At 40.3% G+C, this 15,625-nt stretch overlaps 1 protein-coding gene across 1 annotated transcript; it reads right to left on the bottom strand.

Annotated features, from left to right (window-relative positions):
• Positions 1-10,656: 10,656 nt before the first annotated feature.
• Positions 10,657-15,338, bottom strand: LOC110901723. The gene is made up of 5 exons (XM_035982358.1): positions 15,252-15,338; positions 14,730-15,107; positions 12,428-13,457; positions 11,905-12,345; positions 10,657-11,822 (listed from the first exon to the last, which is right to left on the bottom strand). Exons 1-5 carry the CDS (start codon positions 15,336-15,338, stop codon positions 10,657-10,659), a joined length of 3,102 nt encoding a protein of 1,033 aa, XP_035838251.1.
• Positions 15,339-15,625: the final 287 nt, after the last annotated feature.

The following is a 15,625-nucleotide window of genomic DNA, read 5'->3' as shown; positions in this document are numbered from 1 at the left end:
TGCAGGTTCTAGGACTGGGTTTGGAAACTGAGGTACGGGTTCCTGATACGGAGGTATAGGGGCCTGGTACGGGTATGGATTCTCTAAAATTTCCCTAACATATGCATCACTAATGTTGTAGGGATCTTGAGGATCTAACCCTGGATAAGCTCCTAAGTTGGGCATTGGCACATTTTCCTGTATTGGGTTTTGTTGCACGTAGTCCCTAACATCGTCCCACCAGGGGTCGTAGTTGTTTGGGTCTAGAGGATCAGGTGCAGGTATCCTAGGTATCTCCTCTGGGTTGAAATCAGGCATTTCTATCTGGTTTTCTATTTCCATGGGTTGGTCAGGATTTTGTGGTTGGGGTGCTAGCATTTGTTCCAGGTTTGGGTCAGCAGCAGTGGTTGCTAAAATATGGATATTAGCAATACCCCTATTGAGCATATCCTGATTATAAGCATCAGTTTCTCTTTTTGCTGCGGCTAACACTCGCTGTTCCTGCAACTTTTTCATTCTTTTCCTACGCTCGTGCGCTCCCCTACTGAACCATCCCCTCTTTTTCTGAGGAAATGGCTCTTCAGACTGAGCCTTAAACACAAAGATCCCTTCTTCTGTGTCAGCAGAATACCCTGAGAGGGCAGGCTGAGAAGAGGAGGTGCCTTCGCTCCTAGGCGAACCCGACAGTTGACGATAGGCGTCAGAAGGTCCTTGGTCACTCATACTGTAAACTAACAAATAGTCAGATAACACATAGCAAGAAATACAATTATACACGTATTTCCATAGTTTATTTCCTAACAATTTTGAATTTTGATGTCAGCAGAACACTTCTGTGGCTGAATCAGTGGCATAGCTCTGATACCACCTTCTGTCACAACCCCCGGTCCCTAGTTCCCGGGAACGGGCGGCCGTGAGCCAGTTTCGGTGGTATCACGTTAATTACTTATTTGGCAGCGGAAATTTTCATCAGGACCGTAGTTAGGAAATATTAAATCAGAGTAAACCACCATATTTTATAATCTTAAACAAATGGGTAAAACCCAAGTTTTTATTACAAACTGATTTACAGGGATAAATCCCACTTTATTGAAATAAACGCTTTCTTTTATTTAGGTAACTTTTATAGCCACTTTTCCAAGCCTTCAGTGCTGTCCAGCTGGCTTCTATTTGGCTTTCACATTTTGTTACCTGAAACGCGTTTTAAAAAGGTTTTGTCAGTGGGAAATACTGGTGAGTGAATCCCAGTTTAATCAAGAAATATTAATTTACTTTAAACAGTATTGAGGGCGATTACAATGTTTATATCTACACAATTACTCATTCAGTAGTGTCAAGTCTGACTGAGGGTCATATTACACATTGGCTAACTCTTCGTCCAATGGTAACGTTACTCACATTTTGTATACAAAACCCCAACATACCGGCAATAATTGTAGAATTACAAAGACTCAATCACTGCTAAATTGCATTGTAAAAAGGTTAAGGTTTTGTAAAAACTGTTAACAAAAAGGAGATTACTCACATTGCTGTCTTAGGTTATTCTTTAGGGTTTCCTGGTGAATATCTATAATTTACACAAATGCACGTGTGTTAGTATAATAACCCATTTTAACATTAGTACTACCCTCCCCGAGACGGCATTCCAACGACTACGTCGGGCAGAACCACGACAGCCGTTACGGAACCCTAGATCAATCGGGCAGCGTATCTAATACGTCTCCAGGGGTTATAATACTTACATCGTAGCAGAACCTCGCTATTTTAGGGGGTATAATGCCCGGGTATAGTAACGCCACTATAGAAATTTAAGAAAGAAAGAAAGGAAATGAACGACGGAAACTGAAAGCCCGTTGCCTTCTTATATAGGGCTGTAATCGCGTCTCCACGCGGCCCGCGTGACATTTGGGCTGAGCTTACGCGGCCCGCGTCAAAGCTGGGTCAACGCGTAGCTTGGCCCGGTCATCGCCTAGACCTGCCACGATGATGACACGTGTCATCACCGGGCTTCGCCACTATCTTGGTCTCTCGCGGCCCGCTTTAACTTAACCAAACTTGTATGCGGCCCGCATGAACTTATGTTTTAAGAAAAGTCTGGTTACACCCTCGCGCGGCCCGCGTTATGTTGAGGTGAGGTCCCATGCGGCCCGCCTCAACTTAGTAATTTTTGTTTTTAATTTATTTTATATATTATATTCTAATTTGGGCTCGGTTTTCACATACGGGGTGCATATAAAGACACATTGATATATTTAAAGATATATTAGGGTGTCAGAAATATTATGAGGATGTCGGTTTTACCGAGGGTTGTTATACCTGCCACATATGAAGAAGCAGCAACGAGCAAAGAGTGGTTAAAAGCTATGCAAAATGAGTTGGAGTCACTTGAACATCATAATACATGGTCTTTAGTCAACTTACCAGAAGGGAAGAAACCTATTGGGCTGAAATGGGTTTTCAAGTTAAAGATAGATGAGAATGGGAAGATCCAGAAGCATAAAGCGCGCTTGGTGGCTAAAGGGTACGTGCAACAGTCCGGGATTGACTATGAGGAGACGTTTTCTCCAGTTGCCCACTTCGAGACTATCAGATTGGTGCTTTCACTTGCCGCGCAGAATGGATGGCCCGTTTATAAGTTTGATGTGAAATCGGCATTCCTAAACGGAGTGTTATCAGAAGAGGTGTATGTTACGCAACCCCCTGGGTTCGAAGTAAAAGGTGAAGAATGGAAAGTATATCGTTTACACAAGGCCTTGTATGGACTGAAGCAGGCTCCGCGAGCCTGGTACAACCGGATTGATGGGTATCTTGCAAGGAATGGGTATGAACGAAGTCAAAACGAACCCACCATGTACGTGAAACAAGGTAAAACAACTGGTTTCATTATTATATGCTTATATGTGGATGATATAATTTATACAAGCTCGTGCATGGAATTAATTGATGAGTTCAAAGCTAACATGATTCGAGAGTTCGAAATGACGGATATAGGGGAGCTGAAGTATTTTCTTGGGTTAGAGGTGATGCAGACAAAAGATGGTATATTTTTATCACAAAAGAAGTACATAATGGATTTGTTAAAAAGATTTAGGATGGAGCATTGTAAGTCTGTTACTACTCCAATGAATTCTAATGACAAGTTTCAAGTGGTAGATGGCGGTGAACAGGTTGATGCATACATCTATAGGAGCTTAATTGGTGGGTTGATCTATGTTACACACTCGAGACCGGATATAGTATTTGTTGTGGGTATTGTATCTCGATTCATGCAGAAGCCATCAACCTTTCATTTTAGTGCAGCAAAGAGAGTGTTAAGGTATTTGGCTGGTACAATGGACTATGGTATGTGGTATGGGAAAACTAAAGAAATTGGTCTTGTGGGGTACACTGACAGCGATTGGGCAGGTTCATCGGAAGACATGCGAAGCTTATCAACCTACACTTTCTCCACTGGAACTGGAGCCATTTCCTGGATGTCGAAGAAGCAAGATGTGGTGGCTCTCTCGACTACGGAGGCCGAATACGTAGCTGCAGCTGCAGGAGCTTGTCAAGCGGCCTGGTTGAGAAAGATGTTAAAAGAACTCAAGCACGAGCAAATGGAAGCAACACCTATATGCTGTGATAACAGGTCAGCAATCTTTCTCACGAAAAATCAAGCTTTTCACAGCCGAACTAAGCACATCAATATCAAGTATCACTACATCCGTAGTCTGGTGGAAGGAAAACAAGTTGAGCTGGAGGCATGTGATTCTCACGAGCAGGTTGCAGACATTTCATTTTTACGAAGGCACTTGAGCTGGAGAAATTTAGTTATCTGAGAGCTAAGCTTGGATTTACTATTATGTGAATTATGGGGAGGTATTGGAAGTAATTCACTAATATCACGTGGATGTTAATTTGGACGTAAGCTGCATGAAGTTTCATAAGTGGGTCAAGTCAACTTTATCAGTTACTTTTCAGTTTCTTTGTTTTTATTATTTCAGTATTTTCCTTTAGATAATGGGTCATGTTTCTAGTAGTGGTGTAGTTGAGTACGTGGGTGTCAGTTTCTTTTATTGGTTCCTTTTTATGTAAGTGTCTGCATTATGTTTGAGTGGGTTGAATGAACTTTGTCTTTTCACGTAAACATTTGTGTGTGAAGTTAGTGTTCTGTGCCAACAAATTATCTCAGTAATTGGGCAATCTTATAATCTATACACTTAATATCGGTGATATAGTCCCATGTAAAATATCGGTGTCAAATATTGGTACCGATATTGCCGATATTTGACCGATATAACTGATATATCACCGATATAAGCGATATGTCACTGAATTGTTAGTGTTAAATTGTTATATATATAAATTCTGTATGATATTAAAGTTATCGATATCCCACCGATATCTCACCGAGATAACATCATCATCATCATCATCATACTCAGTAAATCCCACCAATAGTAAAGCAAAGGTAGGGTCTGAGGAGGGTAAGATGTAGACAGCCTTACCTCTACCACGTAGGAATAGAGAGGCTGCTTTCAGTGAGACTCCCGGCTCGATAGTAGTTTTGCATCAAAAGCCTTGGACATAAGGCACATAACACTCAGCAATCGGGACAAAGAGCGATTAGTGCATGTACCCTTTTGTCTTTCAGCTATCAACGCCACCACCTGATGCATGATTAACCGTCCTCTACTTTTAAGGTTATTTTCATCAAATTAGTAAACATAACCGTCCTCACCGAGATAACGTATATCTCAAATATCCCAATATTTTACCGCATTAACTTTTTATCTTATAATTGAGTCAAATGTTGTTATCTTGATCTGGACACTCTACCAACTAATTACTAATTATTTACACTTTTGATCATAAAATCTAAACAGATGTTGTTGTGAATCACTGAATCTAGTCCCACTAACAAGATAGTTGGTACCTCATACTATTTTTAAACTAACAAAATATCAAAGTTTCATAGAGGCATTTCATCAAACAGGTTGTACTCACCATTAAGAAGACCAAGATCAAGAGTGTCAACAACATAAACCCCACGTCAAAATAATGATGATGCACATGACCAGGAGCATCCACGTGGGTCCCAGTGTGTGTAGGCACTTTCACCTCCGGTCAACTGAGATTTTACTAGTTTTAGATTTAGTAAAAAATTAAGAGAAATAAAATTCCTGTTGAAAAGCACTAAAATTTAAACTAAATGGAAAGAATAAAAACCCGACAATCTAAATTGTTAATTATGCTTTCTAAGAGGACGGGGTGGTTACTAGTGATAGGATTCTATCACTCTCACTATCCAATCAAATCATGCAATGTCAGCACCCAATATTCTAGAGTGTGCCTATTGGCACACTAAAGTGCCTATTGGCACACCAAACCCTAGCAAAACCCTAGCAAATCAGGGTTTATCTACACTGCGTATTGGTCAATACGCAGCGTATATGGTTACCCATATACGCTGCGTATTGACCAATACGCAACGTAGATAAACCCTAGATCTCAGTGCCTGATAACCAATCATTGCACAGAAAACAAGGTTCCTATACGCTGCGTATTGGTCAATACGCAGCGTATATAAAACTGATGCAAATTTGGGGTCATTTTGGTAGGTTTGAAGTGTCAAATTTTTGCCAATACGCAGCGTATACAAACCTGGCAAAAATTTGACATTTCAAACCTACCAAAATGACCCCAAATTTGCATCAGTTTTATATACGCTACGTAGCGGGTAACAATTACGTAACCATACTTCTTTTCCGTTTCTTGTACCCAATTCTTCAAATTAGTTAGAGACATGAAACGCTAAAAAAAAGTTACGTTAATATTTGATCATTTTATAAAACTCATACTTCAGGGACTAATATGGTCATTATTGAAACTATTTTAACAGAATGGTTTAACAAGGTTAACTTTCATATAAAGATTTCTTCTTTAAACAATAACTCAGTTAGCATAATTAACTGAACAGTACAGGGACCATTTGTGTCAATTTTTTGAAACCTCAAGGACCATTTGTGTCAATTTTTGAAACTTCAGGGACCATTTGTGTCAATTTTCGAAACTTCAGGGACCATTTTTGTCAATTTATCAAACTTCAGGGACCATTTTTGTAAATTTACCAAACTTCAGGGACCATTGTTGTAAATTCATGAAACATCAGGGACCATTTATGTAAAAATAGAAACTTCAGGGACCAAAGTGTAAATATATATAAAATGTGTATAAAAGGGGGTCTTCTTTAAAGAACCGGCCCTTTGCATGAATCGAACTCGTGACCTATCGTTTAGAACCGTAACGCCTTAACCAGTTTATCCTCCGTCTCGGAGCTGATAGAATATGAAACTTAATTCTGATATGTAGTATTAAGTTATACGTTGCGTATTGACCTATACGCAACGTATATATAACCTCATATACGCTGCGTATAGGTCAATACGCAGCGTATATAACCTTCTGAACTTAAAATCCACACAGAACCTGTTGTATTCCAGAACTTGGTAAATAACCTGTTATATTCCAGAACTTTATCGATACAGCAAAACATGTTATATAAGCTGCCATAATTTTAAATGTACACCACAATATAAAATTTTGTGCATACATAACAAAACGATATATACAAGAGTTTGATATATACAAATAAAAGTTTGTGCATACATAACAAAATGATAAAATACTACTGCTGCTCCTGCTGCTGCTCCTGCTGCTCCTGCTGATGCTGATCCCATTCCGCATCCGTAATGAAGGGTAGTGGAGGTAACCCGTCATGCTGTCGCTGCTGCTGCAGCGCCGCAGCCACCACTCCAACAGATAATTGTTTCTTTCAGATAACCGAAGCTGCCGCTGATATGATGGGTCAGCACCGGGCCAAACATGGCGTGGGAACTGAGGCGCCCCTGGTGGTCCACGCGGCGGTGGTGGCTGCGGAATGACGATGGCCGGCTCATACGGCTCCGGCTGCTCCGGATCGCGTGGGGGATAATACAAAGGGAACTCCGCCGGCAGCTGTTGAAGCTTATATTGCGTGCCGTCCTTGTTCTTAAACCGCTTCCCCTCTGGGAAGTCTTTGGTAACGTGCATTCCGGATATAACGTTCTTCCCCATCCGCTTCGGCTGTGCCGGCGGGCCTACATTGTCGCGGTCAGTCTCCGGATGATAGCCCAACGAAAGGTCTATCCTAGTCACGTAGGCTCCGCCGAATAACTGTCCGCGCTCCTGTCGATGATGCGCGGAAGCGAAGTATTGCGCTAACCCGTAGGCGAAAGCGCACGTCTTCTTGTTTCGAGCAGTGATCGAAGTGGAAATCATTTTGTGTAAATACCTGCACAAAAGGAAACCAGTCAGTAAATAATAATCAGGCGACATCGACTAAGATCGACGTTAAATAATATTTTTTTATTATTTAGTCGACGTCGTCCGTAAGGCGCGTACGGGCCTAACGAGCGTCGAAACTAAGCCCGTCGTTAAAATATTTTATTAACGACGGGCTTAGTTTCGACGCTCGTTAGGCCCGTACGCGCCTTACGGACGACGTCGACTAAATAATAAAAAAAATATTTTTTAGTCGACGTCGTCCGTAAGGCGCGTACGGGCCTAACGAGCGTCGAAACTAAGCCCGTCGTTAAAATAAACGACGGACTTAGTTTCGACGCTCGTTAGGCTCGTACACGCCTTACGGACGACGTCGACTAAATAATAAAAAAAATATTATGTAGTCGACGCTCGTTAAGCCCGTACGCGACTTACGGACGACGTCGACTAAATATTATTTTTTATTATTTAGTCGACGTCGGCCGTAAGGCGCGTACGGGCCTAACGAGCGTCGAAACTAAGTCCGTCGTTAATAAAATATTTATAGTGGAACGACGGGCTTAGTTTCGACGCTCGTTAGGCCCGTACACGCCTTACGGACGACGTCGACTAAATAATAAAAAAAATATTATTTAGTCGACGTCGTCCGTAAGGCGCGTACGGGCCTAACGAGCGTCGAAACTAAGTCCGTCGTTAAAATAAAAACGACGGACTTAGTTTCGACGCTCGTTAGGCCCGTACGCGCCTTACGGAAGACGTCGACTAAATAATAAAAAAAAAATATTATTTAGTCGACGCTCGTTAGGCCCGTACGCGCCTTACGACCGACGTCGACTAAATAATATTTTTTTATTATTTAGTCGACGTCGTCCGTAAGGCGCGTACGGGCCTAACGAGCGTCGAAACTAAGCCCGTCGTTAAAATGGACTTAGTTTCGACACTCGTTAGGCCCGTACGCGCCTTACGGAAGACGTCGACTAAATAATTAAAAAAATTATGAAATAAGTCTGTTTAAAAAAATCTGTTAAAAAAATTCTGTTAAAAAAAGCAGTTTTCTGTTAAAAACAATGTAAGTTTTAAAAAAATCTATTAAAAAAACAGTTTTCTGTCGACGCTCGTACGGGACCTATGCGCCTTACGGTTCGACTTCGACTAAATAATAAAAGATATGTATATTTTACCGACGGGCTTAGTTTCGACGCTCGTTAGGCCCGTACGCGCCTTACGGACGACGTCGACTAAATAATAAAAAAATATTATTTAGTCGACGTCGTCCGTAAGGCGCGTACGGGCCTAACGAGCGTCGACTACATAATATTTTTTTTATTATTTAGTCGACGTCGTCCGTAAGGCGCGTACGGGCCTAACGAGCGTCGAAACTAAGTCCTTCGTTAAATATTTTAACGACGGACTTAGTTTCGACGCTCGTTAGGCCCGTACGCGCCTTACGGACGACGTCGACTAAATAATAAGGACGACGTCGACTAAAAAATATTTTTTTTATTATTTAGTCGACGTCGTCCGTAAGGCGCGTACGGGCCTAACGAGCGTCGAAACTAAGTCCGTCGTTAAAATATTTAACGACGGACTTAGTTTCGACGCTCGTTAGGCCCGTACGCGCCTTACGGACGACGTCGACTAAATAATATTTTTTTTATTATTTAGTCGACGTCGTCCGTAAGGCGCGTACGGGCCTAACGAGCGTCGAAACTAAGTCCGTCGTTAAAATATGACTTAGTTTCGACGCTCGTTAGGCCCGTACGCGCCTTACGGACGACGTCGACTAAATAATAAAAAAAATATTATGTAGTCGGCGCTCGTTAGGCCCGTACGCGCCTTACGGACGACGTCGAGTAAATAATTTAGTCGACGTCGTCCGTAAGGCGCGTACGGGCCTAACGAGTCGAAACTAAGTCCGTAAGTCCGTCGACGGACTTAGTTTCGACGCTCGTTAGGCCCGTACGCGCCTTACGGACAACGTCGACTAAATAATAAAAAAAATATTATTTAGTCGACGTCGTCCGTAAGGCGCGTACGGGCCTAACGAGCGTCGAAACTAAGCCCGTCGTTAAAATATTTATAGTTTAACGACGGACTTAGTTTCGACGCTCGTTAGGCCCGTACGCGCCTTACACACTTATGAACTCATACAGATTTTATGTTTATGATTGTGAATAACATGAAAAGAAATCAAATAAGCACATATGTTAATAAAACACTTGTTAAACAGGAAACATGTAGAAATCGATCACCTATCTATTATAGTGAATGTTACAACATGGACTTCGGTTTCTAATTGTTGTTTCCTTGTACGTGATACATTGACTTGCAGGCCTAACACAAACCCTCCAATTGGCATCACCACCCAGCAGATTCATAATACAAACCCCTACCATATACAAACCCTCCATTTAACTCTATACCATTACAAATCATACATACAGAAGCTTAACCAAACCCTAATCACTAACCAAACCCTAACTTACCTAAAAAAAACTTCTAATTTACGGATAAAATACAAAAAAAAATCATAATTACTTGAATAGGTTGACCAAATACCTATTTTATACTTCGAATTCGGGTCGTATACGGTCGAATAAGCCTGGTGGCCTCTCTTCTTTGTGCGTTTTTGTGTGTATTAAGATTTGGGGAAGAACAGAGCTGCGTAGGTATTTCCCTGATTTAAATCAGTACCTCTACGCAGCGTAGAGATCCCTACGCAGCATATAAGGATAACCATTTGACCATTTTACCCTTATGTTTTGGGGCAATACGAGGCTGACAATAAGGGTACAAAAGTCATTTACGAAGGCCAAGGAGCGGCATATGGATCTCTACGCTGCCATGTGCTATTATTATTATTATTATTATTGTTATTATTATTATTATTGTTATTATTATTATTATTATTATTATCCTGAAACAAAGGCTCCGTAGAGATCCATACGTAGCGTAGAAAAAGTTGTAAAATGACATTTTGACCCTTACAGCTAGCCTCGTATTGCCCCAAACACAAGGGCAAAATAGTAGTTTAACATGTAAAGGTTTTGAAATTTTGGTTTGGGGGGAAATTGTCCGCCTTTGACATACGCAGCGTATGGATCCATACGCTGCTTTTGACAATGCTCATTTTACTCTTTTGCCCTTATGTTGAGGCAATACGGAGCCAAAAACAGGGGCTTTATTGTCCTTTGCACTACATACGCTGCGTAGGGATCCCTACGCAGCGTATATAAAGTTCCATTTTTTTAATTTTTTTTGTGTTTTCCTTTGATAAATAATACAAAAATTATGAATAAATTATAAAAAGTTAAAAATGATACAAACTTTATAAATTAAAAAATTTCTACAATTTACAAAAATACAAGTTTCCAGTTAATCTTCGATTTCATTTATACTCGGTTCTCTGTCTTTGTCTCGGTCTGATTTAGGATGCATTAACTCGTAGTAGTGCTCTAACCGCGGTCTATACATTTCTTCCCACCGTTTCGCAGCTATTGATCGATGTGCCGACCACAACGGGTTCACTAAAGGCATGGGGTAGTCTCCTTCCAACTTAGCATGTATGAAGTGTCCCCCGTGAACATGTACAAGCGTTATCGCTTGAGGTCGTGGATCTAGTGGGGCATCCGTTAATGGGAAGATGGTAGAGCTCCATTCAATGCTTAGCACGTGGAGGACAATATTATACCTTTGCGCTACGAGAAGCCCTACCTGGGGCATTTCCATCCAGTGACTTTCATCGCACCCTTTCACTGAATGCCATTCGATGCTCTTACGTATTCGTTTAAAGTCTCCTTCGTTATATGTTTCGAATACATGCTTCCAACGCGGTTTGTTATGGTCAATCTCCAGTAGTAAATCTCTTCGAATATTGGGCCATGCGTGTTCCGTAAAACCTAACCCGACAGCCACAGACCTGTACCCACAATGACCGTCTGGGGTCACATCTTGTATACGCGATATGTAAGAGCGAAACTCTGATGGAATTTGATTCTTAAACCTCTTAATGCATAACAAGTGCTCGTCCCCCTTTATTAATGGAAAAACCTTATCATCCCGCGTCTCCTTCTTTTTAGAACTTGTTGAACTGTTTGGTTGCATTTTAGGTTTTTCAGACTTCACAAACGAACCAGTTCCACGAGAGCCCTCTGACGGTACGTATGAGCTGTGTCGGGGTAAATCGTACCTATGTTTGGGGGAAGCGGTAATTACGTTGCTGTCCTCGCCATAGGAGCTGTATCTCGCAGCTTCGTCTAACCTCGCAGCTTCATCTAGCCTTTCTTGTACTTTCTTTGATGTAGGCCGACCGCGAGTATTTTGTTGGACGATCGGTGGTTTCTTGGTTGACGATTTCGGGGTGAAGACCGCTTTTATCTTTGAAAGCATACTCTTTTGCTGAACGGGGGACTGCGCCTCTAAATGTTGCCGCACATTATTGAGCTCTGCTACAATATCGACCTCCTCGTCTACCAGTTTACACGGGAGCAAGTCAAGCTTACGCCAGAATACATCTATCTCGTCGAGTTGTATTATACGCCCTGCACAGTTAAGTTAATACGGTCTGAGAAACAGCTAAATCGTACAAAATAACAAAAGGTTTGTGGTTTTAATATTTTTTACCTGTACGTTTGTAGTTTTCCAGCCTACAAGCACACGGCAATCCTTTGCTAAGCCACATATGGCAACCACATGATGCGTTAAGTTTCCGCAACACATCCATGTTCCTCAGTAGCTCTTTTTCCAGCAAATCAAGTGCTTCATGGGAAACCTTTCCACGTAGGTTGTCCAACATTCGGTGTCTGTGGTGGTTCATCGTTTTTTCGATACTCTCAGTGAAACTTTTTTGTATTTCATCGTACTGAGTTTCAACTATATCAATGATGCATCTTGCTATTCGCTCCAATGAACTCTTGCGCGTAATGTATCTTTTTAAATTTGCGTGCTGGCTCTCAACTCTGTTGGTGGTGCGCTGACCAAAGTTGCGACACTTATCGGTCCACGCATAAACGAACATTTCTTTATAGTCTTTGAGCCAGTTTTCGTAGACGTAATTATAGACACCTGCAAAAATAAAATAATGAAATGTAAAAGCGTGTGTGAAATATAATAGATTGGGTGAGTCGTTTGTTGAAGGAACACTTACTTTCTCGGTTGGCAACCACGAGTCGGTTATACATTTTCTCCAAGTTGTACTTGTACATGGGCTCTGATGAAGATTCGCACAATGTCCGCCAGTACGACATAAATTTCCCCCAATCTTCTTTATCGAACCCTTTCTTGCACTTTCTAGCTATATTTTGTTGGATGTGAAAGTGGCATAGAAGCCTGGTTGCGTTCGGGAATACTTTAGAACACGCGTTAATTAGGGCAAGCTCCCTATCCGTGACTATCACACGCGGCATCATACATTCATGCAATATTGACTTGATCCGCTCAAGCACCCACACGTAGTTACCCCTTCGTTCTTTACAAATAACGGCATATGCGATACAAAAAGACTTCCCAGTCGACGTCATACCCACAACCTGGACAAATGGCATGTTGTAGAGGTTTGTTTTGTAGGTCGCGTCGATCAACATCACGTGCGGGAATGCACGCCACATAGTGATTGAATAAGGATGAACAAGGAAAATCTCTGTTACGACATCTGTTTTGGGATCCTGTCGGGTGTCGTAAATGAATCGGCGGTCATGCAGCAGGCTTTCCAGTGCCTGAATAGGATTCTTTCCGTCCATTATTGTCGCTCTAATTTTTTGTACCGCATTTTGCACGTCTTTCTGAACGTGCAGGCTGTCGGGGAACTGCTTTCTTAGGGTTTGAAATATGATACGTGGCTCCATGTTTTGAGCAGTTAGCTGCTCCACTAGCTTGTATTCGGCTTTAGTAAATCTTCGCACAAAAGCGTGGCCCAACAGACTCGTCGTAGGTTCGTGGTTATGGTTCGCACAGTCCACTTTTAACTCCCACGTGTCATTCGTCACGTCCGGGATGGCGAGTAACGAAAATGGGCAGCCGATTTTTTTGCTACCAGCTTTCCTAACTGTTGCTTTACTACGGTGTTCACCACTACGGTCGCACACAAGCCATACCATCCCAGTAGTACCGCCAATATTTTTTGATCGGCGGGTAACAATTACGTAACCATACTCCTTTCCCGTTTCTTGTACCCAATTCTTCAAATCAGTTAGAGACATGAAACGCTAAAAAACGTAACGTTAATAATAATAATAATAATAATAATAATATAATAATAATAATAATAATAATAATAATAATAATAATAATAATAATAATAATAATAATAATAATAATAATAATATAATTGAAACTCATACTTCAGGTACTAATATGGTTATCGAAACTTCAGGGACCATTTGTGTCAAAAAGACAATAATAATAATAATAATAACAATAATAATAATAATAATAATAATAATAATAATATAATTGAAACTCATACTTCAGGTACTAATATGGTCCTTATTGAAACTATTTTAACAGAATGGTTTAACAAGGTTAACTTTCATATAAAGATTTCTTCTTTAAACACTAACTCAGTTAGCATACTTAACTGCACAGTACAGGGACCATTTGTGACAATTTTCGAAACTTCAGGGACCATTTGTGGCAATTTTCGAAACTTCAGGGACTATTTTGGTCAATTTTCGAAACTTCAGGGACTATTTTTGTCAATTTTCGAAACTTCAGGGACCATTTTTGTCAATTTTCAAAACTTCAGGGACCATTTTTGTCAATTTTCAAAACTTCAGGGACTATTTTGTCAATTTTCGAAAATTCAGGGACTATTTTTGTTAATTTTCGAAAATTCAAGGACTATTTTTGTTAATTTTCAAAACTTTGTGTACGAGAGGTCGTGAGTTCGAAACCGGTTAGGGGCCGGTTCCTTAAAGAGGAACCCCCCTTTTTATTGTTTTTGGCACTTAACTGGACTAACTGAGTTCTCTAACTAAGTTAGTGGTCCCTTGTATTAAATGCTAACCTAGTTAGGATATAACTATGATTTAACTAACTAAGTTAGGTTTAAACTAACCATTTTAACTAAAAATCAATTTCATGATTCTTTTATTTATTTACAATACTAATTTATTTAAAATATTTTTTATTAGTTTATTTATTTAGAAAAGAAAAATAAATAGTTTATTAACTTAACTTTCTTAACTTGTTTATTTACTAAATCTTATAATTATTTGTGTTAACTAGACTAACTAGATTATTATTATAAAATGAATAAAATTTTTAATAATAATAATAATAATAATAATAATAATAATTATAATTATAATTATAATATTTTTAACAATAATAATAATAATAACAATAATAATAATAATAATAATAATAATAATAATATTTTAACAATAATAATAATAATAACAATTATAATTATAATAATAATAATAACAATAATTATTTTAATGTGATACCTCATTTACTTGAAATGGATTGCCCGGGGTAGATGGTTCATAAAGTGATGTGTTATGGGGCTCATAACCATATCCACCATGTTCTTCGTATCCACCGTATCCACCTTCATCCCCAGATCTATCGTATGCATTGTATCCACCGTAGCCCCCGTATCCACTGTAACCACCTTCACCCCCATATCTATCGTATCCAATGTATCCACCTTCACCCCCGTATCCACTGCAACCATCTTCACCCCCGTATCCACCTTCACCGCCGTATCCACTGTAACTTCCGTATCCACCTTCATCCCCGTATACCCCGTAACCCGGATACGATTGCTGCGTCAGGTAATATGGTACATCAACAGGTGCATTCTCAGCACCGTATCCACTTTGCTGCACGTACGGAGATTCATACCCGTATCCGTAATCTTGATACACTTGATGTGCCGGGTAATTTGGTTCATCAACAAGTGGAGTGGGAGTCTTGTTCAAGTCTGGCAACTGTGGTTTTTGATCAACAGGGACTTCAGACATAACCTCCTCCTCCTCATTGGCAGCATTTGATCCCCATGTGTCGTTAGAATAGCGATTACCAAAATAATTATCCTTCCAAAATGATGACATTTTAACAAGATTGAACAAAAAACAGAACAAATAATTTTGGTTTGGGGTGTAAATTCTCTACTGAAGAAGACTATGAAACATAGAAGAAGAAGAAGTAAGTGTGGCTTGTTCGAATGATGAAAAGAAAGCAGAGCTAAATAGACTTTGAAATTTACTCAAATAGGCAGCGTATTGATCTCTACTCCCCATATCGCTTTATTCACGTGCCTGGACAACATCGTATCATTGTCAAATCAGTCTGACATACGCTGCGTAGAGGTCTCTACGCAGCGTATAGGGTTTGCAGT

Source organism: Helianthus annuus, chromosome 13, assembly GCF_002127325.2.
Source record: "Helianthus annuus cultivar XRQ/B chromosome 13, HanXRQr2.0-SUNRISE, whole genome shotgun sequence".
Classification (NCBI taxonomy): domain Eukaryota; kingdom Viridiplantae; phylum Streptophyta; class Magnoliopsida; order Asterales; family Asteraceae; genus Helianthus; species Helianthus annuus.
The sequence above is the reverse complement of the archived record's forward strand: the minus strand, read 5'-3'. Positions and strand labels throughout refer to the sequence as shown.

Bases quoted from the DNA above. Each gene is read 5' to 3' on its own strand.
- LOC110901723 (XM_035982358.1), bottom strand. From the start codon at position 15,338: ATGTCATCATTTTGGAAGGATAATTATTTTGGTAATCGCTATTCTAAC. The intron at 12,346-12,427 runs GTAAGTGTTCCT...TTATTTTTGCAG, and splicing joins CGTGGTTGCCAACCGAGAAA to GTGTCTATAATTACGTCTAC. The intron at 11,823-11,904 runs GTAAAAAATATT...TTAACTGTGCAG, and splicing joins GGAAAACTACAAACGTACAG to GGCGTATAATACAACTCGAC.